Source organism: Siphateles boraxobius, unplaced genomic scaffold, assembly GCF_051911475.1.
Source record: "Siphateles boraxobius isolate OS27281-9 unplaced genomic scaffold, OSU_SipBor_1 13, whole genome shotgun sequence".
Taxonomy (NCBI): Eukaryota; Metazoa; Chordata; class Actinopteri; order Cypriniformes; family Leuciscidae; genus Siphateles; species Siphateles boraxobius.
Window position 1 is genome coordinate 295,001 of NW_027508733.1, and position 22,500 is coordinate 317,500.

General features: G+C 41.5%; 1 protein-coding gene across 1 annotated transcript in view; it reads left to right on the top strand.

Moving 5' to 3' along the window:
- dennd2db (DENN/MADD domain containing 2Db) overlaps positions 1 to 22,500 on the top strand; it is a 31,483-nt gene that overhangs the window by 3,596 nt on the left and 5,387 nt on the right. The window contains exons 3-8 of the mRNA XM_077225823.1: positions 273 to 439; positions 510 to 622; positions 2,413 to 2,482; positions 2,566 to 2,643; positions 7,743 to 7,883; positions 7,966 to 8,114. Coding sequence (XP_077081938.1) covers positions 273 to 439; positions 510 to 622; positions 2,413 to 2,482; positions 2,566 to 2,643; positions 7,743 to 7,883; positions 7,966 to 8,114 — 718 coding nt within the window. The remainder of the gene's footprint in view (positions 1 to 272; positions 440 to 509; positions 623 to 2,412; positions 2,483 to 2,565; positions 2,644 to 7,742; positions 7,884 to 7,965; positions 8,115 to 22,500) is intronic.

Consider the following 22,500-nt stretch of genomic DNA (forward strand, 5'->3'; position numbering starts at 1 on the left):
TTAGTGTAAGGGGGACAAATCTGTGTGTGTGTGTGTGTGTGTGTGTGTGATGGGTAGGTCTACGGGTTGGGTTAGTGTAAGGGGGACAAATCTGTGTGTGTGTGTGTGTGTGTGTGTATGATGGGTAGGTTTACGGGTCGGGTTAGTGTAAGGGGGACAAATCTGTGTGTGTGTGTGTGTGTGTGTGTGTGTATTCCTGCAATCCGTCGCACTGCTGTGGTTTCTCTGCTGTTAAAGGTCTTGTGTGTGTGTGTGTGTGTGTGTGTGTGTAGAGCGGAGCGCCTCCGACCCCTCCACACCCCCGGGCCCGGGACCTCCGCCCGCACCGGACCGCAGGCACACGGGTCAGCTGTTCTTCGAGTACCTGCTGGTGGTCAGTCTGAGGAAGAGGAGGAGCGAGGAAGGTTACGAGCCTCACATCACATACCAGTTCCCCAAGGTCAGACTCCGCCATCACGACTCATTATACACATCAATATATACTGACCAGTGTGTGTGTGTGTGTGTAGCGTGAGGTGATGGGGCGGCTGCAGCGAGAGGAAGAGGAGAAGTGCATGAAGGCCGCTCATCTCTTCTGCTTTCCTGAGGGAATCAACTGGGCGCCTCTGACCGAGTACAGCAGGTACACACACACACACACACACACACGCGCGTGCGCACACACACACATCCTGTTTCACACTTTCACCTCATCTCTAATCACAAAATCATCTCCACACTTTTGCTCACCGATGGTGATGGAAAAACACAAAAACGTCTGCAGGATGTGTGTGTGTGTGTGTGTGTGTGTGTTTGTGTGTGTTTATGCTCATTTTGTGTTTGATCAAACACTACTGACTATGCCTGGCAACCAGACAGTACACCATAGCAACATGCTGTAAACACAAACACACAAAACACCCTCACATCTAGTTGATTTTTCCAAACGGTCATTTGTTTTGGTAAAGAATTATGAATCACTTTTCAATAAATCGATATAAATCTCTGTCTGAATCTCTGACTGAATTATTCGCTGAATCAATCTCCTGATGATTCTTCAAATGTATTTACTCTTTGAAATGTATTTACTCTTTGAATCATTCAATCTCTGAATCACTCTCTGACTAAATATTTTAATCATTCTCCTAAAGATTTTGAATAAATCTCTCTGAATCAATAATCAATCTCATTCAGAGAAAACGAATGTTTGAATGTTTGAATTATTGTCTGAACCAATCTCAATCAAATGATACATCAATAATCAAATGACTCTCTGAATGACTCTTTGAATGATTCTCTGAATGACTCTCTGAGGGACTCTCTGAATGGCTCTCTGAATGAATCTTTGAATGACTCTCTGAATGTTTCTCTGAGGGACTCTCTGAATGACTCTTTGAATGACTCTGAATGATTCTCTGAGGGACTCTCCAAATGACTCTGAGGGACTCTCTGAATGACTCTTTGAATGACTCTCTGAATGACTCTCTGAGGGACTCTGTGAATGGCTCTCTGAATGAATCTTTGAATGACTCTCTGAATGACTCTCTGAGGGACTCTCTGAATGACTCTTTGAATGACTCTGAATGATTCTCTGAGGGACTCTCTGAATGGCTCTGAGAGACTCTCTGAATGACTCTCTGAGGGACTCTCTGAATGACTCTCTTAAATGACTCTTTGAATGACTCTCTGAATGACTCTCTGAGGGACTCTCTGAATGACTCTCTGAGTGATTCTCTGAATGACTCTCTGAGTGATTCTCCGAATGACTGAATTACTCCCTTGATGACTCTCCGAATGACTCTGGGTGACTCTCTGAGTAACTCTCTGAATGACTCTCTGAATGACTCTCTGAGTGACTCTCTGAATGACTCTCTGAGTGACTCTCTGAGTGATTATCTGAATGACTCTCTGGGTGACTCTCTGAATGACTCTCTGAGTGACTCTTTGAATGACTCTCTGAATGATTCTCTAAGGGACTCTCTGAATGGCTCTGAGAGACTCTCTGAATTACTCTCGGAGGGACTCTCTGAATGACTCTCTGAATGACTCTTTGAATGACTCTCTGAATGACTCTCTGAGGGACTCTCTGAATGACTCTCTGAGTGATTCTCCGAATGACTGAATTACTCCCTTGATGACTCTCCGAATGACTCTGGGTGACTCTCTGAGTAACTCTCTGAATGACTCTCTGAGTGATTCTCTGAATGACTCTCTGAATGACTCTCTAAGTGACTCTCTGAGTGACTCTCTGAATGACTCTCTGAGTGACTCTCTGAGTGACTCTCTGAATGACTCTCTGAATGACTCTCTGAGTGACTCTCTGAGTGACTGTCTTGTATTCTGACAGTGTTTTCCGGTCTTTAAAGCGAATCCCCCTGGCCGTCAGTAGCTTATGTTGCGTCTCTGATGCTGGTTGTGTCTGCTTCTCCATAGCGAGACGTTCTCGTTCGTCCTGACGGAAGTCGACGGCAGCCGGAGGAATGGATACTGCAGGAGGCTCCTGGTAATCAGCGTTTCATATCTCTGTCATGAATATCCATCATGTGTGTGAATGACTGAGGACTGCGTGTGTGTGTGTCCCGTCAGCCGGGCGGCAACGGCGCTCGTGTTCCCGAAGCGTACTGCATCATCAGCCGTGTGGCGTGCTTCGGACTCTTCTCGAAGGTGACGCCGCACACACACACATTGAGAATATTTACATTTTCATTTATGCATTTGGCTTACATTTATGCATCCAAGGGACTTACATTGCATTCCAGGGTACACGTTTTTTACATTCTTATCAGTTCTTCCTTTCCCCTGGGAATCAAACCCGTGACCTTGCCGTTGCAAGCGACACCGCTCTACTGTTTGAGCTACAGGAAAGCCTGGGATCCACCTATGGGAAGGGCATTCGCACCTGACCTCTGCAGAAGCATCCAATTGCACTAAAGCCTAATTTATATTTCTGCGTCAAACTCACGCCGTAGCTGCGTCGTAGGCTGTGTGTAGCGCGCGTACCCTGACGTGCACCACTCCAAAAATGTAACAATGCGTCAAATCTATGCGGACGCAAGCGCTGTGATTGGTCCGCTAGAACCCCTCCCTCGGGTCTCACACACTCCGTTTGCATGTGTAATTGCGCGTCAATACCACCGACAACGCAGAAGTATAAATGAAAACCAACGCTCCAGCGTATGTCCGACGCAGAAGTATGAATCAGCCTTAAAGTCCCTGAGTTTGTCACACCACAGAAAAATGTGTTATTAGCCACCCAGCCAAATTTGAATGATAAAAAAAGCCGGCAAGTACATAAAATAAGCTATCAAAATCTTGAAAAAATGAGCAGTAGTCTCTGCTCTCAAACGCTGGGGGCGTGTCCTCTGGGGGTGTGTCTGCTGGCTGCGTTGAAACCATGCCCACTCGCAGGAAAGCTGCCGTCGCCACACTCAACTGCCACCGCTACTGCCGGGACGGATGCTCGCGCAGTGGGCACGCACTGCCGATAATGTCACCAGTTGTCGGCGCGACGGGAGGATGAAGGCCGAGGCGGGAGATAGTCGATTCGGCCCCATTCACCAGTAACAGCGGATTATCAGGGAATCCCAGTTGTCTCAGACGAAAGTTTATAAAATTATCCTGTGTAAAATGATCACTACAGAGGCGGGTGTTTGCGGTGATCCTCAGCTCTCCATCAAGCTGGCTCTTCACAAAATGAATCCACCTCTTCTTGATGCGATTGTTTTTCGGAAATTTAAATAAGGGCCCCGATCTATTTTGTACGTGATCGCTCCAATGCGTCATCAAGTAGGGGCGTGTCCAGGAGCTCAGGGGCTCCAGTGCGTCATCAAGTAGGGGCGTGTCCAGGAGCTCAGGCGCTCCAGTGCGTCATCAAGTAGTGTCGTGTCCAGGAGCTCAGGGGCTCCAGTGCGTCATCAAGTAGGGGCGTGTCCAGGAGCTCAGGGGCTCCAGTGCGTCATCAAGTAGGGGCGTGTCCAGGAGCTCAGGGGCTCCAGTGCATCATCAAGTAGTGGCGTGTCCAGGAGCTCAGGGGCTCCAGTGCGTCATCAAGTAGGGGCGTGTCCAGGAGTTCAGGTGCTCCAGTGCGTCATCAAGTAGGGGCGTGTCCAGGAGCTCAGGGGCTCCAGTGCGTCATCAAGTAGGGGCGTGTCCAGGAGCTCAGGGGCTACAGTGCGTCATCAAGTAGGGGCGTGTCCAGGAGCTCATGCGCTCCCTTGCGTCATCAATTAGGGGCATGTCCAGGAGCTCAGGCGCTCCAGTGCGTCATCAAGTAGGGGCGTGTCCAGGAGCTCAGGGGCTCCAGTGCGTCATCAAGTAGGGGCGTGTCCAGGAGCTCAGGGGCTCCAGTGCGTCATCAAGTAGGGGCGTGTCCAGGAGCTCAGGGGCTACAGTGCGTCATCAAGTAGGGGCGTGTCCAGGAGCTCATGCGCTCCCTTGCGTCATCAATTAGGGGCATGTCCAGGAGCTCAGGCGCTCCAGTGCGTCATCAAGTAGGGGCGTGTCCAGGAGCTCAGGGGCTCCAGTGCGTCATCAAGTAGGGGCGTGTCCAGGAGTTCAGGTGCTCCAGTGCGTCATCAAGTAGGGGCGTGTCCAGGAGCTCAGGGGCTCCAGTGCGTCATCAAGTAGGGGCGTGTCCAGGAGCTCAGGGGCTACAGTGCGTCATCAAGTAGGGGCGTGTCCAGGAGCTCATGCGCTCCCTTGCGTCATCAATTAGGGGCATGTCCAGGAGCTCAGGCGCTCCAGTGCGTCATCAAGTAGGGGCGTGTCCAGGAGCTCAGGGGCTCCAGTGCGTCATCAAGTAGGGGCGTGTCCAGGAGCTCAGGGGCTACAGTGCGTCATCAAGTAGGGGCGTGTCCAGGAGCTCAGGGGTTCCAGTGTGTCATCGAGTCCCATTTTAGCCCAATCCAAAAAATCCGGAACACAGCAATGGTGAAAAACTGTTTAACGGTCTAACTCCACAATTCAGTACTTCACAGTTCACAGTCTTTTTCATATGTTTTAGCAATACATTTCTAACATTTATAATGTGTTTAGAATTTTTTTTTAGAATTGCCTTTACAGGGACTTTAAGTCTGATATGACAGACAGAAGTGCATGTCCAATGCCAGGTAAAGACCCGCCCCTTACCAAGTGTATAAAATACCTGTACGCGCTATCTTTCCTCAGTGAGCATATAAGCTAACTTCCTTGTGCCAGTCGAAAGTGTGGCTGCTGCATTCTGAACATCTGGGGCCGGTTGCACCAGCTGTGTGTAATTTACAACTTAGCCTAGTTTTGACGTAAATTGGAACTAAGTTACAACTTACGAACTACTAAATATTTTTCCGTTGCACCATTAAACTTAGTTTAAACGTAACTCTACATTCCAACTAAATATTTTCGGCAGCCTCCGATCAGGAGTAACGGTTGGAATAAAATATCAGACGGACTAAACTGCATCAATAAGCTCTTTTACCTGACAGACTTCAATTCTTTAGACATATGATAATGCTGACATTTACACTCGCTTACATTTTAAGAGAGAGAACATTATGTGAAAAGATAACTTTGTTAGCGGCTCTTTAACACCAACCCATCCTAAACTGCGCCGCTGTGTGCATCGGTCCATGTTGTGCATGTCAAATATCAGTCATAATCCATAAACGTACTAATATCTTATATTTTTTGTATCAATATTTATTTACATATAAAAACACTTAAGTTATGATCAAGTATCGTATTTAATGGAAACTTGTTTTTACCGTTAGTAACGTGAGGCAAAAGAAGTTAGAATGAAGGATAAACTGAAATTCACGGCAATTCAACAACTTCTGCTCACGTATTTGAAGGCTGCTACTGGTTCATCGAGACTAAACGTCATAATAAGCGACTACGCATTACTTTACGGAGAGCTTACGACCTACTAGCTTCTGCCTTACGAACAAATGGTGCAACGGAATATAGTACAGAGTTAGTTACAAACTATCTAGTAGTTACTAAGCCTCTAGTGTGGACTTTACGTTCCAATTTAAGAAAGAACTTACGAACGGCTGGTGCAACTCTACCCTGAAGACGACTAATATTGGATTGACTCATTCCAATATAAAGAGAATTACAATAGTCAAGTCTAGATGAAATGAACGAATGGATCACTCTCTCAAACTCAGCAATTAGCCTTAGATAATGATTTGAAATGGAAAAAAATATATTTAACTACAGCATTTGTCTGTTTATCAAATTTAAGAGCAGAATCAAAAATAACACCCAAGTTTTTCACAGAATGTTTTACATATGGGACCAAATCTCCCAGGAGTAACAGAAACACCCAAGGTCCCAAAAACAATAACCTCTTGCTCTCATTTAGATGCAAAACATTGAAGGAAAACCAGAACTTAAGCATGCATTTTTTTAGGGGGAAATACATTTGGGTGTCAATAGCATAAAAATTGAATTTTCTACTGGCATCCTCGTCCCGTAGCGAGAAGAACATAGGACAATGGTCGTTTTCGTGCGAGGCGAAGAGATCTACGGTTGCCTGGCCGAACCTCCTCCACGATAGACCCAGTATCTGAGGATGCAGGCGCAGTCCCCGTAGAGAGGGTTTCCCTTGACAAGAGGTCTGCGCCCCTGCTCAGTGTGCCCGGGACATGGGTCACCCAACGACAGAAAGTGCCGCCTGCTCCATATTAAAGGGATAGTTCACCCAAAAATTTAAATTCTGTCAGTAATTACTCTCCCTCATGTTGTTCAACCTCGTAAGACCTTTGTTCATCTTCAGAACACAAATTAAGATATTTGTGATTAAATCTGAGAGCTGGATCACTCCTCCATAGGCTTCTAAGGGATTAACACTTGTTCCCCGAAAAGTTATTAAAGACATCGTTAAAATAGTCCAAGTAACTACAGTGGCTCAATCTTAAGTTTATCAAGCGAGAATACTTTTTGTGCGCAAAAACAAACAAAAATAACAACTTTATTTCACCTATTGATTTCCTTCTCTGTGGGCGTCGAGTGAGTTCACTAGTGTAACAGCGCAGCACTTCTGTGTTGTACGTCACACGCATCACACACATGACCAGCGTCGGCCAACAGTGAGCCTACGTGTGACGTAGCACTACACTATCACACTACGTTAACTGACTAGAGGCCCACAGAGAAGGAAATGAATAGTTGAAATAAAGTCAAAAAGTATTCTCGTCGCTTGATAAACTTAAGATTGAGCCAACGTAGTCACTTGGACTATTTCAACGATGTCTTTAATAACTTTTCGGGGCTGGCAAGTTTCAATCCCTTAGAAGCCTATGGAGGAGTGATCCATTCCTCAGATTTAATCAAAAATATCTTAATTTGTGTTCCGAAGATGAACGAAGGTCTTACAGGGTTGAACAACATGAGGGAGAGGAATTATGGAATTATGGAAAATGGCTGCTCTAGTGTGATTGAAGTAAACGCAACATTTTTCAACTTTCTGCTAAGATATTTGTGACTTTTCTGCAACGAAAATGCGGGGATTATGAAATCATGCAAGAACCGCATATTTTGTGTGGAAATCGGCAATTTATGCGGCGAAAGTGTGCCGCATTTTTTCAAATGCGGCCCCCGCATAAAAATAAGGACTTTGGCTGCTTATGGATTGAATTATGAAATTTGCGTTTTTCTGGAGGGACTGCTTTGTGCAATTGGATGCTTCTGCAGAGGTCAGGTGCGAATGCCATTCCCATAGGTGTGTGTGTGGAGATGATGGAAGAGAACTCCTGTGAACAGACGAGTGTGTGTTTGAGCAGATCTTCGATGAGGTGGAGAAGCGGAGGCTGATCTCCAAAGCCATGATCTACCCGTTCATGCAGAGCCTGCGGGAGGCACCGCTGCCAGCGCCCGGACATACCGTCCGAATCAGCAGCTTCATCCCGGAGGCGGGAACAGAGGTGCGCATCATCACCACACACACACACACACACACACACACACACACTGCTGTGGTGTAGATAACGCTAGCTCTGATCTCAGGTCATCAGTCTGACGCGGCCCGCCGACTCCTGGCTGGAGCACGTGGACTTCCGGTCGCTCTTCCGCTTCCTGACGGATGAGGACCTGCTGATGGTGTTCAGCGCCGCTGTGATGGAGCGACGCATCATCTTTCTCTCGGAGGAGCTCAGGTGACCGGCAGCCAATCAGCTGCATTGCTTTACAGAGTGCATTAGTGCCCGCCTACTTTTACTGTGGCGTCTGTGCCGGAAGTATTTTTGTGTGTGTTAGTGTGAGTGTGTGTTAATGAGTGTGTGTAAATGAGTGTGTGTGTTCAAGGAATAGTTCACTTAGAATTTGCCCATGGATATAGGTGTGACATTCTTCTTTCAGACGAATACAATCAGAGTTATATTAAAACAATGTGCTGTCTCTTTCAAGCTTTATAATGGCAGTGAATCTATCCATCATAAAAGCGCATCTATCCATCATAAAAGCGCATCTGTCCATCATAAAAGTGCATCTGTCCATCATAAAAGTGCATCTATCCATCATAAATGCGCATCTATCCATCATAAAAGTGCATCTGTCCATCATAAAAGCGCATCTATCCATCATAAAAGTGCATCTATCCATCATAAAAGTGCATCTGTCCATCATAAAAGCGCATCTATCCATCATAAATGCGCATCTATCCATCATAAAAGTGCACCTGTCCATCATAAAAGTGCATCTGTCGACTTCCGGCTGACCAATATAGCGGATTCGTTTTTGAACTCCTCAAAGTTGGGTTGTATTTTCCCCTGAAATTCAAGTTGACTGCTTCATAAATATACAATTTTGTCTGAAAATATGCCAGGGGGAGGCAGGAAAGGGCCTAGGAGAATACAAGGAGATAAAGAACAGCAAAATCTCGAACAAGACGAAGCACATGCAAACACGATGAAGTAGATGGCGACGGCAGGACAACAACGCAGACCCTACACAACACTATGCTAAGTATTAGCAAGCAGATAAGTGGCCTACGGGCGGAGCTGAAATCGGATCTGGATGCATTCAAAGTGGACATGAAACAAGAGATGAATACTCTTAAACAAGACATCAACCAACAACTAACAGTGACAAAGCTAGCGGTGAAAAACAGAGTGAAAATCTCATAGGAGGGCTTGAGACTTGGTCAGTGACAGCTAATGACGCGCTTAGACAATCACTAAATGAGCAAAAGAAGATGATGGACAAGATTAACGATCTGGAATAATCTGAGAATTTACGGGGTCCGCGAAGGAGAAGAGGGCAGCTCCACAATAACCTTCGTTGAAAACCTACTTCGAAATGAAAAGTTGATCAGGTAGGGTACAGACCCGAAAAAAATAAAACCCTTGGCCCTAAACCCCCCGCGGATGCACCCCCACGATCCATTATCCTGAACTTTCTTGAATTTAAGACCAAGGAGACTGTACTGAAAATCGCGTGGCAGAAGAAGGTGCTCATACGAGACAAGTCCGTAGCTTTTAACCAAGACTATACCGCGGCTGCGGTGCAACAGCGCCGAGCTTATAAACATATAAAGAGCGCGTTGAAGGCTAAAGGCAGGGTGCGAACTTCGGGGGAGCTAGGGCGAGCTCGGCTCCCCTTAATAAGACATGGGCTCCCCTGAAAACGTGATTCGTGAAATTTTGGCGGGTCTCAAAATATATTGACAATGTTTTATTTTGACGTACAATTTCAGTTTTGTGTAATGTGATCATCGTGGAGTATTATGTCTAAAATAGCAAAAATATCATTCATTCATTCATGCATGCATGACTGCGATTTAAACCTATTCACTTCAATAGATAACTATAGGCTACATGCTATTCTTGTCATGAGCATCAAGGTGTGGTGGCACTGCGGTGCAAATTCCAATCATATTTAATATGATGTTAACTCAAAGATTCGTAGAATAAATATAAACGGTGGATGCCATTGATCTGCGCGCGAAGTCCTTGAAATCCATTCTGTGTTAAAGTAAGGCATGTTATTCCCAATTATGTTGTGGCTGGGTTGTTATAGGTCTGCGTGACTCTCGATGTCTTAGGCCTAATTGAACGGATGAATTATGGTATTCTTCTGTAGCCTGACGAGTAATTTAACCCTTGTTCAAGTCAAAGACAGCTTATGTAGCTATAGACTATTTGGGGATGGCTGTTTGCTGTTTGACTTATCAATTTGTGTCGATAAAGTATAATAGGGTGAATCCTGTAGTGTATACACTTGTAGCTGTTATGTATATTTGGAAGTCATTGAAATTAATGGGTTTGGTTTCAAAGCGCAGCGCCGCGCATTCCGCGTCCTGTCTGAAAGGCGCTTCAGTCCTCGGCATGCACAGGTGTGGAAAAGATTTGGGCTCCCCTGAAGGACACGGTATAGTTCGAACACTGGCTAAAGGCATCCGATTTAAATCGCCTTTCACTAACCTTCGAATTCATTGGGCCCACGGTTGTTCCACACCCCGGCGGAGGCTGCACGTGAAACGAGAAATTTGGGAATCGAGGTGGAAGAACCCCAGGATCGCGGAGGACTCGACACGGCTGGAGAGCGCATCACCATGGCAACTCGTCCCTCGCCACAGAGATAAGGGAGCTATCAAACGCGTACGCGATCGTCTACAGGAGTTTCAAGGTACCCTATCCTAACTTAATTTCAGCATGCCCTATAGGCTTGAAGTTGATCCTTTAATTCTCTGGGATGCATTGAAGGCTGTGCTACGGGGAAAGCTAATAGCTATAACTGCACAACTTAAGAGAGTTAGAAAAGAGAAGTATGAAAAATTGATGAATACTTTGAAAGAGTTAGAAAATAAATTTAAGTGTAAAAGAGAATTAAATACACAAAAACAGATAACTGAAGTAAAAACACAAATAGAAGATTTACTTAATCAAGAAGTAGAGAAAAAGGCAAGATACGTCAAGCTCGTAGATTGCGGAAACAACAAACGAATACTGCAATCCACAAAATTAAAAACCCAATATCACAGAAAATTGAAACTAAGCCTGAGGAGATTGAAAAGATTTTTAGAGAATACTATCAAAAACTCTATTCACAAGAAGAGACCGTGAACAAGCGGTACATAAGGGATTTCCTGTATTCATTAGATTTACCTAGCATTGGGGAGATGCAGAAAAAAATAATTTCCAAAAAGATTTCACTGGAAGAATTGAGAACAAAGAACAAAAGAACAAAGACGCTGGGAAAAATGAAGACTAAAAAAACTCGGGTGGTGATGGGTTTCCTGCGGAGTGGTACAGAAAGTTTCGTGACAAACTGAACCCTATTATATTAAGATCCTTCAATTGGACGATAAAGGAAGGTCGTATACCACCATCTTGGAAAGAGGCCATTGTGTCTTTGATTCCCAAGGAAGGGAAAGATAGAGATGAAGGTGTTAACTTTACGCATACTCGGAAAAATCAATAGAGAAAAATCGAGTGCAGCTCTTATAAGCCTGGATGCTGAACAGGCATTCGATAGGGTGGGGTGGGAATTCCTGTACCAAACGCTGGAAAGATTTGGATTTAATCAAGATTCAATAAATATTATTAGGGCAATTTACCAACAGCCTACCGCCAGAATCAAAGTGAATGGGTCTTTAATAGAGTGTCTCTATTTGAGCAGAGGAACGAGGCAAGGCTGTTGTTTAAGCCCCATCCTCTTTGCTCTGTATATTGAACCACTGGCACAGGCCATTAGACAAGAGGAGGGATTAAAGGGTATCACTATGGGACAAATGTGGCGCTTTTCCACTGCATGGTACGGTTCGGCTCGGCGCGGCACGGTTCGGCTAGCTTCGCTTTTCCACTGCGTGGTACGACTCGGCTTGGTACGGCACGGTTCGGTTCGCTTTAGCTCGGTTGCTTTTCCACTGCAGTTAGTACCGCTTCAAAGTGTGTGGGATTATGACTGATCGTTATAGTTTAGCCGCTCCTCGGCAACTAACAAGAGGAACGTCTGCGCTTCTCGTCCACAGACCACGATTCAGCCTTTTCTTTTTTGGAAGTTTTTTTTCTTCAAGCAAGTCAAGCAAGTAGTTTTAAAACAGGTGCTACAGCGGTGGTTGTTACTGGCTATTTAAATCTAGCGGGTTTGATGTCTTGCAAATACAATGACGCTGGTAGTGACGATTCTGTCTGTCTGACCAATCAGTGATCTACAGTGTTTTCACGTCACATTTTAGTATCGGTACGGTACGCTTGGAGCCTCAACAGAGGTGGTACCATTTAAATCGAGCCGTACCGTACCGTACCATGCAGTGGAAAAGCGCCAATGGAGCACGAAATAGGACTATTTGCTGACGATGTTATGCTATACTTGCAGGATTTGGGTACCTCCCTCCCTAAACTTTTGGAGGTAATTGAACAGTTTCATGTTTGTTCTGATTATAAACTAAATATCACAAAAACTCAAATTATTCACTTTAATTACTCTCCAGGAGAAGAAATTAAAAATAAATTAAATGTAAATTGGAAAAACAAAAACAATATTTAGGTATAATCATAACAAAAAAACCTGAGCTGCTATATAAAGCAAACTATAACCCGATAAATGATAACATAAAAAAAGATTTGGAGAGGTGGTTGACCTACCCGCTAGATTGAATAAATGTAATAAAAATGAATATTCTGCCAAGGCTCCTGTGTCTGTTCCAGTCGCTACCAGTGGAAATACCACTTCAACAATTTGCACAATGGGACAAAATGGTTTCAAGGTTCATATGGGGAGGAAAACGCCCCAGAATACGTCTCTCCACTTTGCATCTGCCAAAAGAGAAAGGAGTAATGGCTCTGCTTTCAAGCTGCACAACTACGAGCTTTGTGCCTTTGGTGTGATAACTCTTATATTGCACAATGGAAAGATATTGAGACGCATGTACCAGATTATAATGTTCAAACCCTGTTGGGAGAGACACTCTAAGAAGGGTCTGAATCCTATAGTTATATTTTCCCTGGGATATGGTTCTCTCTGATTAAGCAATTGAAACTTAAAAATGATCAAAAAATACTGAGATGCATTGCACTGGATAACAGATTTAAGCCGGCTATTTATGACAGTTCTTTTAAAGATTGGATGAGTAAGGGCCTGACAGCTCTCTGCATAGCTATCAAAAACAACAAGATGAAGAGTTTTCAGGAGCTAAAGGATAGTTTTGATCTAAATAACCAGGATACTTACAGCTGAGGGATTACTACTGCAAAGAAATTAAGGGGTTTTCTTCTGACGTGGTAAACCCTCTTATTGAAATAATGTGTGGCGCTTATCAACAAAAGACTAGTAAGATTGTGTTTAAACTCTATCGGAGTCTGATGGAGAACTTGAAAAACACTACACTCTATGTAAAAGCAAAATGGGAGTGTGAATTAAAGGTTGTCCTGATGGAGGAATGCTATCAAACATGTTTTCTACTCCAGACCTCCACCAACTCCCAACAGTGGAGAGAATTTAATTGGAAGTGTTTTATGAGGTTTTTCATCACTCCTTATTTGAAGAGTAAACAACTTGGGTTACCGCAAGACTGTTGGAGGGGCTGTGGAAGTAGGGACGCAAGCAAATGCGGGGTAAGTGTGTCACGATTTCGTTTTTTAATCGAAGTCGACCGAAATAAATTCACAATCTCGAACTTCGAATAAAAAAATGGAATCGTCGATGCTGCCACGCCCCCATGTCACGTCCGGTCGGCGAGCCTATCGGAAAAAAGCACGCGTGTTGAAGTGCTGCGAGTCTATGGTCAAACTCCTCTAATGCCGAGTTCAGACTGCACGATTTTAGCCCCGATGTTGGCTCGCCGACAGGTTTTGAGAAATCGCAGACAAATGCCCGAAATCACAGGCAAATCGGTGCTCGTTCACGCGAGTGACAATCACGCAGTGTGACTGAACAAAGACGCGATCTGAGAGAATCGCCGACGAGTCACCGACGCCCGGGAGATATTTGGCATGCTAAATATCTGGACCTGTTGGTGATTCACAATCCTGCTGTGTGAATGTGTTCTGACTGAAAACTACATCGGCGATGACCGACAGCCAATGAGAGAGCAAGATACAGGACAGCAGGCTGTTCGGGGAGGAGTTATAGACCAGAATATTAGTATTTTAATAGATAGGCCTATATTTACAATTATATCAAACAGAAACAAAGCACAAACATTTGCATGGCCAGCAGCAACAGCAGGACATTTGCAAAATTATTTATTTATCCCCAACTCTCTTTGCAAAACACAGTCCTTGCTCCCCTCGTCTTCCCAACCATTTCCTGCATAAACTGTTTATTTTTTATCATTTTCGCTACAAATCAGTGCACAGACAATTTGGATCGCAATCTTCTTGTAGGCTATCATTTTTAATAATAAATTCAGTGTCGCGCGAGAACTCCGTTCTCACGCACACGCGCGTGATCTTCCGTTATTTCCTTATCACTTCTCGCGTTTGTTTGGTTGTGAAACGTAGTTTGCGGACCAGGCAGAAGTTGTCGGCGATTCTTTCTTTTGTAAAGTCATGCAGTGTGAAACCTCCTGTCGCCGATCCATCGTGCAGTGTGAACACACCAGCAACTGAATGTTACCCCAAATAGTCATGCAGTGTGAAAACAACAGTGACCCGATTATTTAGAAAATCGTGCGGTCTGAACTCGGCATAACTTAGCTACAGCCACTCAAAAGATATATAGCATGCTATATAGCATGGCAACTGCAGATGCAGGAGACCCATCGACAGAACTCGAACCCCCTCCTCTTTCATTGAAGTCGCAGGTGTGGACGTTTTTGGGATTTCCAGTGAGTTATGTTGACAATGTTTCGCGCTTCAAAAAAGCCACAGTTTGCAGACATCCCCAGTCTCGCGGAAGTTCCGGGAGTCTCCCGCATATTGATAGCGGCTCCCTGATGCACGCAAAATCTCCCGGAATCTAGAGTGAGCTAGCAAGAGCGCGCATGCGTGACAGAGAAAACTGTGCTCTAAACCGTATAGCGCTCGCACGGCAGAGAGGGAGAGAGCGAGAGACCTTGAGTGTGTGAATCATGAAGCGCATGTAAATCAGAGAGCATTCTGATTGGCCGGTTTCGGCTTTAAAAAAAATAAATGTAAAATCGGGAATCGAATCGAACCGCGACCTTATAATCGAAAATGTAACAGAAACGAGGATTTGGAGAATCGTGACACCCCTAGTGCGGGGGTTACAATATCCCAAAGGAATGTAAAGTTACGTTCCTCGGAAACATCACAGAAAGTCTGCGGGAGGAGGACCTGTATTTATCCATTACTATTGCTATTACTATTACTAAATCTTGGCTGAAATCGCACATCCCAGATCTATAGCAATGGACAAGTTTAATTCAAAGCATTTTTATAATGGAAAAATTAACCTACACTATAAGGTTAAGAGAATCAGAATTTAAAGAAAAATTGGACCCATTTTCTGGCACTAGAATCTGCATAACTGTTCTTCCCAATACAACTGTGTACTGTGTGTTAAGTTTGTGTGATTCTACTGATTGGGTTTCTGGTAAATTTATGCAAAAGATAGTGAAGTATTGTAAATGTAAGGTTATTGATCAGTGATTCCGATGAGTACAACTAGACTTATTTTTGTTTCAATTGTACTAGGTACCTCCTCATTGCCTTCCTCTGATTTTGTTTAATGTGTGTTATTTTTATTTTATTTTTTATTAAAAAATTGAAAGTATAAAAAAAAGTGTATCTGTCCATCATAAAAGTTGCGCTTTAGGCGTAGGTAGGCTTCGTATGTTCGTTTGGCCGAAAGCTAGAATTTGCCTTTGTAACCTGTTAAATATGAATATTTCTTTTAAACAAACTAATGGCTTCGCTTCAGAAGGCCTTTATTAACCTGCCGGAGCCTGTGGAAAAATCACTTTTATGATGGACAGATGCACTTTTATGATGGACAGATGCACTTTTATGATGGACAACTTTTATGATGGACAGATGCACTTTTATGATGGATAGATGCACTTTTATGATGGACAGATGCACTTTTATGATGGATAGATGCACTTTTATGATGGACAGATGCACTTTTATGATGGACGGATGCACTTTTATGATGGACAGATGCACTTTTATGATGGACAGATGAACTTTTATGATGGATAGATACACTTTTATGATGGACAGATGCACTTTTATGATGGACAGATGCACTTTTATGATGGACAGATGCACTTTTAAGATGGACAAATGCACTTTTATGATGGACAGATGCACTTTTAAGATGGACAAATGCACTTTTATGATGGACAGATGCACTTTTATGATGGACAAATGCACTTTTATGATGGACAGATGCACTTTTATGATGGACAGATGCACTTTTATGATGGATAGATACACTTTTATGATGGACAGATGCACTTTTATGATGGACAGATGCACTTTTATGATGGACAGATGCACTTTTATGATGGACAGATGCACTTTTATGATGGACAGATGCACTTTTATGATGGACAGATGCACTTTTAAGATGGACAAATGCACTTTTATGATGGACAGATGCACTTTTAAGATGGACAAATGCACTTTTATGATGGACAGATGCACTTTTATGATGGACAAATGCACTTTTATGATGGACAGATGCACTTTTATGATGGACAGATGCACTTTTATGATGGATAGATACACTTTTATGATGGACAGATGCACTTTTATGATGGACAGATGCACTTTTATGATGGACAGATGCACTTTTATGATGGACAGATGCACTTTTAAGATGGACAAATGCACTTTTATGATGGACAGATGCACTTTTATGATGGACAGATGCACTTTTATGATGGACAGATGTACTTTTAAGATGGACAAATGCACTTTTAAGATGGACAAATGCACTTTTATGATGGACAAATGCACTTTTAAGATGGACAAATGCACTTTTAAGATGGACAAATGCACTTTTATGATGGACAAATGCACTTTTATGATGGACAGATGCACTTTTATGATGGACAGATGCACTTTTATGATGGATAGATACACTTTTATGATGGACAGATGCACTTTTATGATGGATAGATACACTTTTATGATGGATAGATGCACTTTTATGATGGACAAATGCACTTTTATGATGGACAGATGCACTTTTATGATGGATAGATACACTTTTATGATGGATAGATGCACTTTTATGATGGACAGATGCAGTTTTATGATGGATAGATGCACTTTTATGATGGACAGATGCACTTTTATGATGGATAGATACACTTTTATGATGGACAAATGCACTTTTATGATGGACAGATGCACTTTTATGATGGATAGATACATTTTTATGATGGACAGATGCACTTTTATGATGGACAGATGCACTTTTATGATGGATAGATGCACTTTTATGATGGACAAATGCACTTTTATGATGGACAGATGCACTTTTATGATGGATAGATACATTTTTATGATGGATAGATGCACTTTTATGATGGACAGATGCACTTTTATGATGGACAGATGCACTTTTATGATGGACAACTTTTATGATGGACAGATGCACTTTTATGATGGATAGATGCACTTTTATGATGGACAGATGCACTTTTATGATGGATAGATGCACTTTTATGATGGACAGATGCACTTTTATGATGGATAGATGCACTTTTATGATGGACAAATGCACTTTTATGATGGACAGATGCACTTTTATGATGGACAGATGCACTTTTATGATGGATAGATGCACTTTTATGATGGACAAATGCACTTTTATGATGGACAGATGCACTTTTATGATGGACAGATGCACTTTTATGATGGACAGATGCACTTTTATGATGGATAGATGCACTTTTATGATGGACAAATGCACTTTTATGATGGACAGATGCACTTTTATGATGGACAGATGCACTTTTATGATGGATAGATACACTTTTATGATGGACAGATGCACTTTTAAGATGGACAAATGCACTTTTATGATGGACAAATGCACTTTTATGATGGACAGATGCACTTTTATGATGGACAGATGCACTTTTATGATGGATAGATACACTTTTATGATGGACAGATGCACTTTTATGATGGATAGATACACTTTTATGATGGATAGATGCACTTTTATGATGGACAAATGCACTTTTATGATGGACAGATGCACTTTTATGATGGATAGATACACTTTTATGATGGATAGATGCACTTTTATGATGGACAGATGCAGTTTTATGATGGATAGAGGCACTTTTATGATGGACAGATGCACTTTTATGATGGATAGATACACTTTTATGATGGACAAATGCACTTTTATGATGGACAGATGCACTTTTATGATGGATAGATACATTTTTATGATGGACAGATGCACTTTTATGATGGACAGATGCACTTTTATGATGGATAGATGCACTTTTATGATGGACAAATGCACTTTTATGATGGACAGATGCACTTTTATGATGGATAGATACATTTTTATGATGGACAGATGCACTTTTATGATGGACAGATGCACTTTTATGATGGACAGATGCACAGATGCACTTTTATGATGGACAGATGCACTTTTATGATGGATAGATGCACTTTTATGATGGATAGATGCACTTTTATGATGGACAGATGCACTTTTATGATGGATAGATGCACTTTTATGATGGACAGATGCACTTTTATGATGGATAGATGCACTTTTATGATGGACAGATGCACTTTTATGATGGATAGATGCACTTTTATGATGGACAGATGCACTTTTATGATGGATAGATGCACTTTTATGATGGACAAATGCACTTTTATGATGGACAGATGCACTTTTATGATGGACAGATGCACTTTTATGATGGATAGATGCACTTTTATGATGGACAAATGCACTTTTATGATGGACAGATGCACTTTTATGATGGACAGATGCACTTTTATGATGGACAGATGCACTTTTATGATGGACAAATGCACTTTTATGATGGACAGATGCACTTTTATGATGGACAGATGCACTTTTATGATGGATAGATGCACTTTTATGATGGACAAATGCACTTTTATGATGGACAGATGCACTTTTATGATGGACAGATGCACTTTTATGATGGATAGATACACTTTTATGATGGACAGATGCACTTTTATGATGGATAGATGCACTTTTAAGATGGACAAATGCACTTTTATGATGGACAGATGCACTTTTATTATGGATAGATACACTTTTATGATGGATAGATGCACTTTTAAGATGGACAAATGCACTTTTATTATGGATAGATACACTTTTATGATGGACAAATGCACTTTTATGATGGACAGATGCACTTTTATGATGGACAGATGCACTTTTATGATAGACAGATGCACTTTTAAGATGGATAGATACACTTTTATGATGGACAGATGCACTTTTATGATGGACAGATGCACTTTTATGATGGATAGATGCACTTTTAAGATGGATAGATGCACTTTTATGATGGATAGATGCACTTTTATGATGATAGATGCACTTTTATGATGGACAGATGCACTTTTATGATGGATAGATGCACTTTTATGATGGATAGATGCACTTTTATGATGGACAGATGCACTTTTATGATGATAGATACACTTTTATGATGGATAGATGCACTTTTATGATGGACAGATGCACTTTTATGATGATAGATACACTTTTATGATGGACAGATGCACTTTTATGATGATAGATGCACTTTTATGATGGACGGATGCACTTTTATGATGGACGGATGCACTTTTATGATGGATAGATGCACTTTTATGATGGACAGATGCACTTTTATGATGATACACTTTTATGATGGACAGATGCACTTTTATGATGATAGATACACTTTTATGATGGACAGATGCACTTTTATGATGGACAGATGCACTTTTATGATGGACAGATGCACTTTTATGATGGATAGATACACTTTTATGATGGACAGATGCACTTTTATGATGGACAGATGCACTTTTATGATGGACAGATGCACTTTTATGATGGACAGATGCACTTTTATGATGGACAGATGCACTTTTATGATGGATAGATACACTTTTATGATGGACAGATGCACTTTTATGATGGACAGATGCACTTTTATGATGGACAGATGCACTTTTAAGATGGACAAATGCACTTTTATGATGGACAGATGCACTTTTATGATGGACAGATGTACTTTTAAGATGGACAAATGCACTTTTAAGATGGACAGATGCACTTTTATGATGGACAGATGCACTTTTAAGATGGACAAATGCACTTTTAAGATGGACAGATGCACTTTTATGATGGACAGATGCACTTTTATGATGGATAGATACACTTTTATGATGGACAGATGCACTTTTAAGATGGACAAATGCACTTTTAAGATGGACAGATGCACTTTTATGATGGACAGATGCACTTTTAAGATGGACAAATGCACTTTTATGATGGACAAATGCACTTTTATGATGGACAAATGCACTTTTATGATGGACAAATGCACTTTTAAGATGGACAGATGCACTTTTAAGATGGACAAATGCACTTTTATGATGGACAAATGCACTTTTAAGATGGACAGATGCACTTTTAAGATGGACAAATGCACTTTTAAGATGGACAAATGCACTTTTAAGATGGACAGATGCACTTTTATGATGGACAGATGCACTTTTATGATGGATAGATACACTTTTATGATGGACAGATGCACTTTTATGATGGATAGATGCACTTTTATGATGGATAGATGCACTTTTATGATGGACAAATGCACTTTTATGATGGACAGATGCACTTTTATGATGGATAGATGCACTTTTATGATGGACAAATGCACTTTTATGATGGACAGATGCACTTTTATGATGGATAGATGCACTTTTATGATGGACAAATGCACTTTTATGATGGACAGATGCACTTTTATGATGGATAGATGCACTTTTATGATGGACAGATGCACTTTTATGTTGGATAGATACACTTTTATGATGGATAGATGCACTTTTATGATGGACGGATGCACTTTTATGATGGACAGATGCACTTTTATGATGGATAGATACATTTTTATGATGGACAGATGCACTTTTATGATGGACAGATGCACTTTTATGATGGACAGATGCACTTTTATGATGGATAGATACATTTTTATGATGGATAGATACATTTTTATGATGGACAGATGCACTTTTATGATGGACAGATGCACTTTTATGATGGACAACTTTTATGATGGACAGATGCACTTTTATGATGGATAGATGCACTTTTATGATGGACAGATGCACTTTTATGATGGATAGATGCACTTTTATGATGGACAGATGCACTTTTATGATGGATAGATACACTTTTATGATGGACAGATGCACTTTTATGATGGACAAATGCACTTTTATGATGGACAGATGCACTTTTATGATGGACAGATGCACTTTTATGATGGATAGATGCACTTTTATGATGGACAAATGCACTTTTATGATGGACAGATGCACTTTTATGATGGACAGATGCACTTTTATGATGGATAGATGCACTTTTAAGATGGACAAATGCACTTTTATGATGGACAGATGCACTTTTATGATGGATAGATGCACTTTTATGATGGACAAATGCACTTTTATGATGGACAGATGCACTTTTATGATGGACAGATGCACTTTTATGATGAATAGATGCACTTTTATGATGGACAGATGCACTTTTAAGATGGACAAATGCACTTTTATGATGGATAGATACACTTTTATGATGGACAGATGCACTTTTATGATGGATAGATGCACTTTTATGATGGACAAATGCACTTTTATGATGGACAGATGCACTTTTATGATGGACAGATGCACTTTTATGATGGATAGATACACTTTTATGATGGACAGATGCACTTTTATGATGGATAGATGCACTTTTAAGATGGACAAATGCACTTTTATGATGGACAGATGCACTTTTATTATGGATAGATACACTTTTATGATGGATAGATGCACTTTTATGATGGACAAATGCACTTTTATGATGGACAGATGCACTTTTATGATGGACAGATGCACTTTTATGATAGACAGATGCACTTTTAAGATGGATAGATACACTTTTATGATGGACAGATGCACTTTTATGATGGACAGATGCACTTTTATGATGGATAGATGCACTTTTAAGATGGATAGATGCACTTTTATGATGGATAGATGCACTTTTATGATGATAGATGCACTTTTATGATGGACAGATGCACTTTTATGATGGATAGATGCACTTTTATGATGGATAGATGCACTTTTATGATGGACAGATGCACTTTTATGATGATAGATACACTTTTATGATGGATAGATGCACTTTTATGATGGACAGATGCACTTTTATGATGATAGATACACTTTTATGATGGACAGATGCACTTTTATGATGATAGATGCACTTTTATGATGGACAGATGCACTTTTATGATGATAGATGCACTTTTATGATGGACGGATGCACTTTTATGATGGACAGATGCACTTTTATGATGGACAGATGCACTTTTATGATGATAGATACACT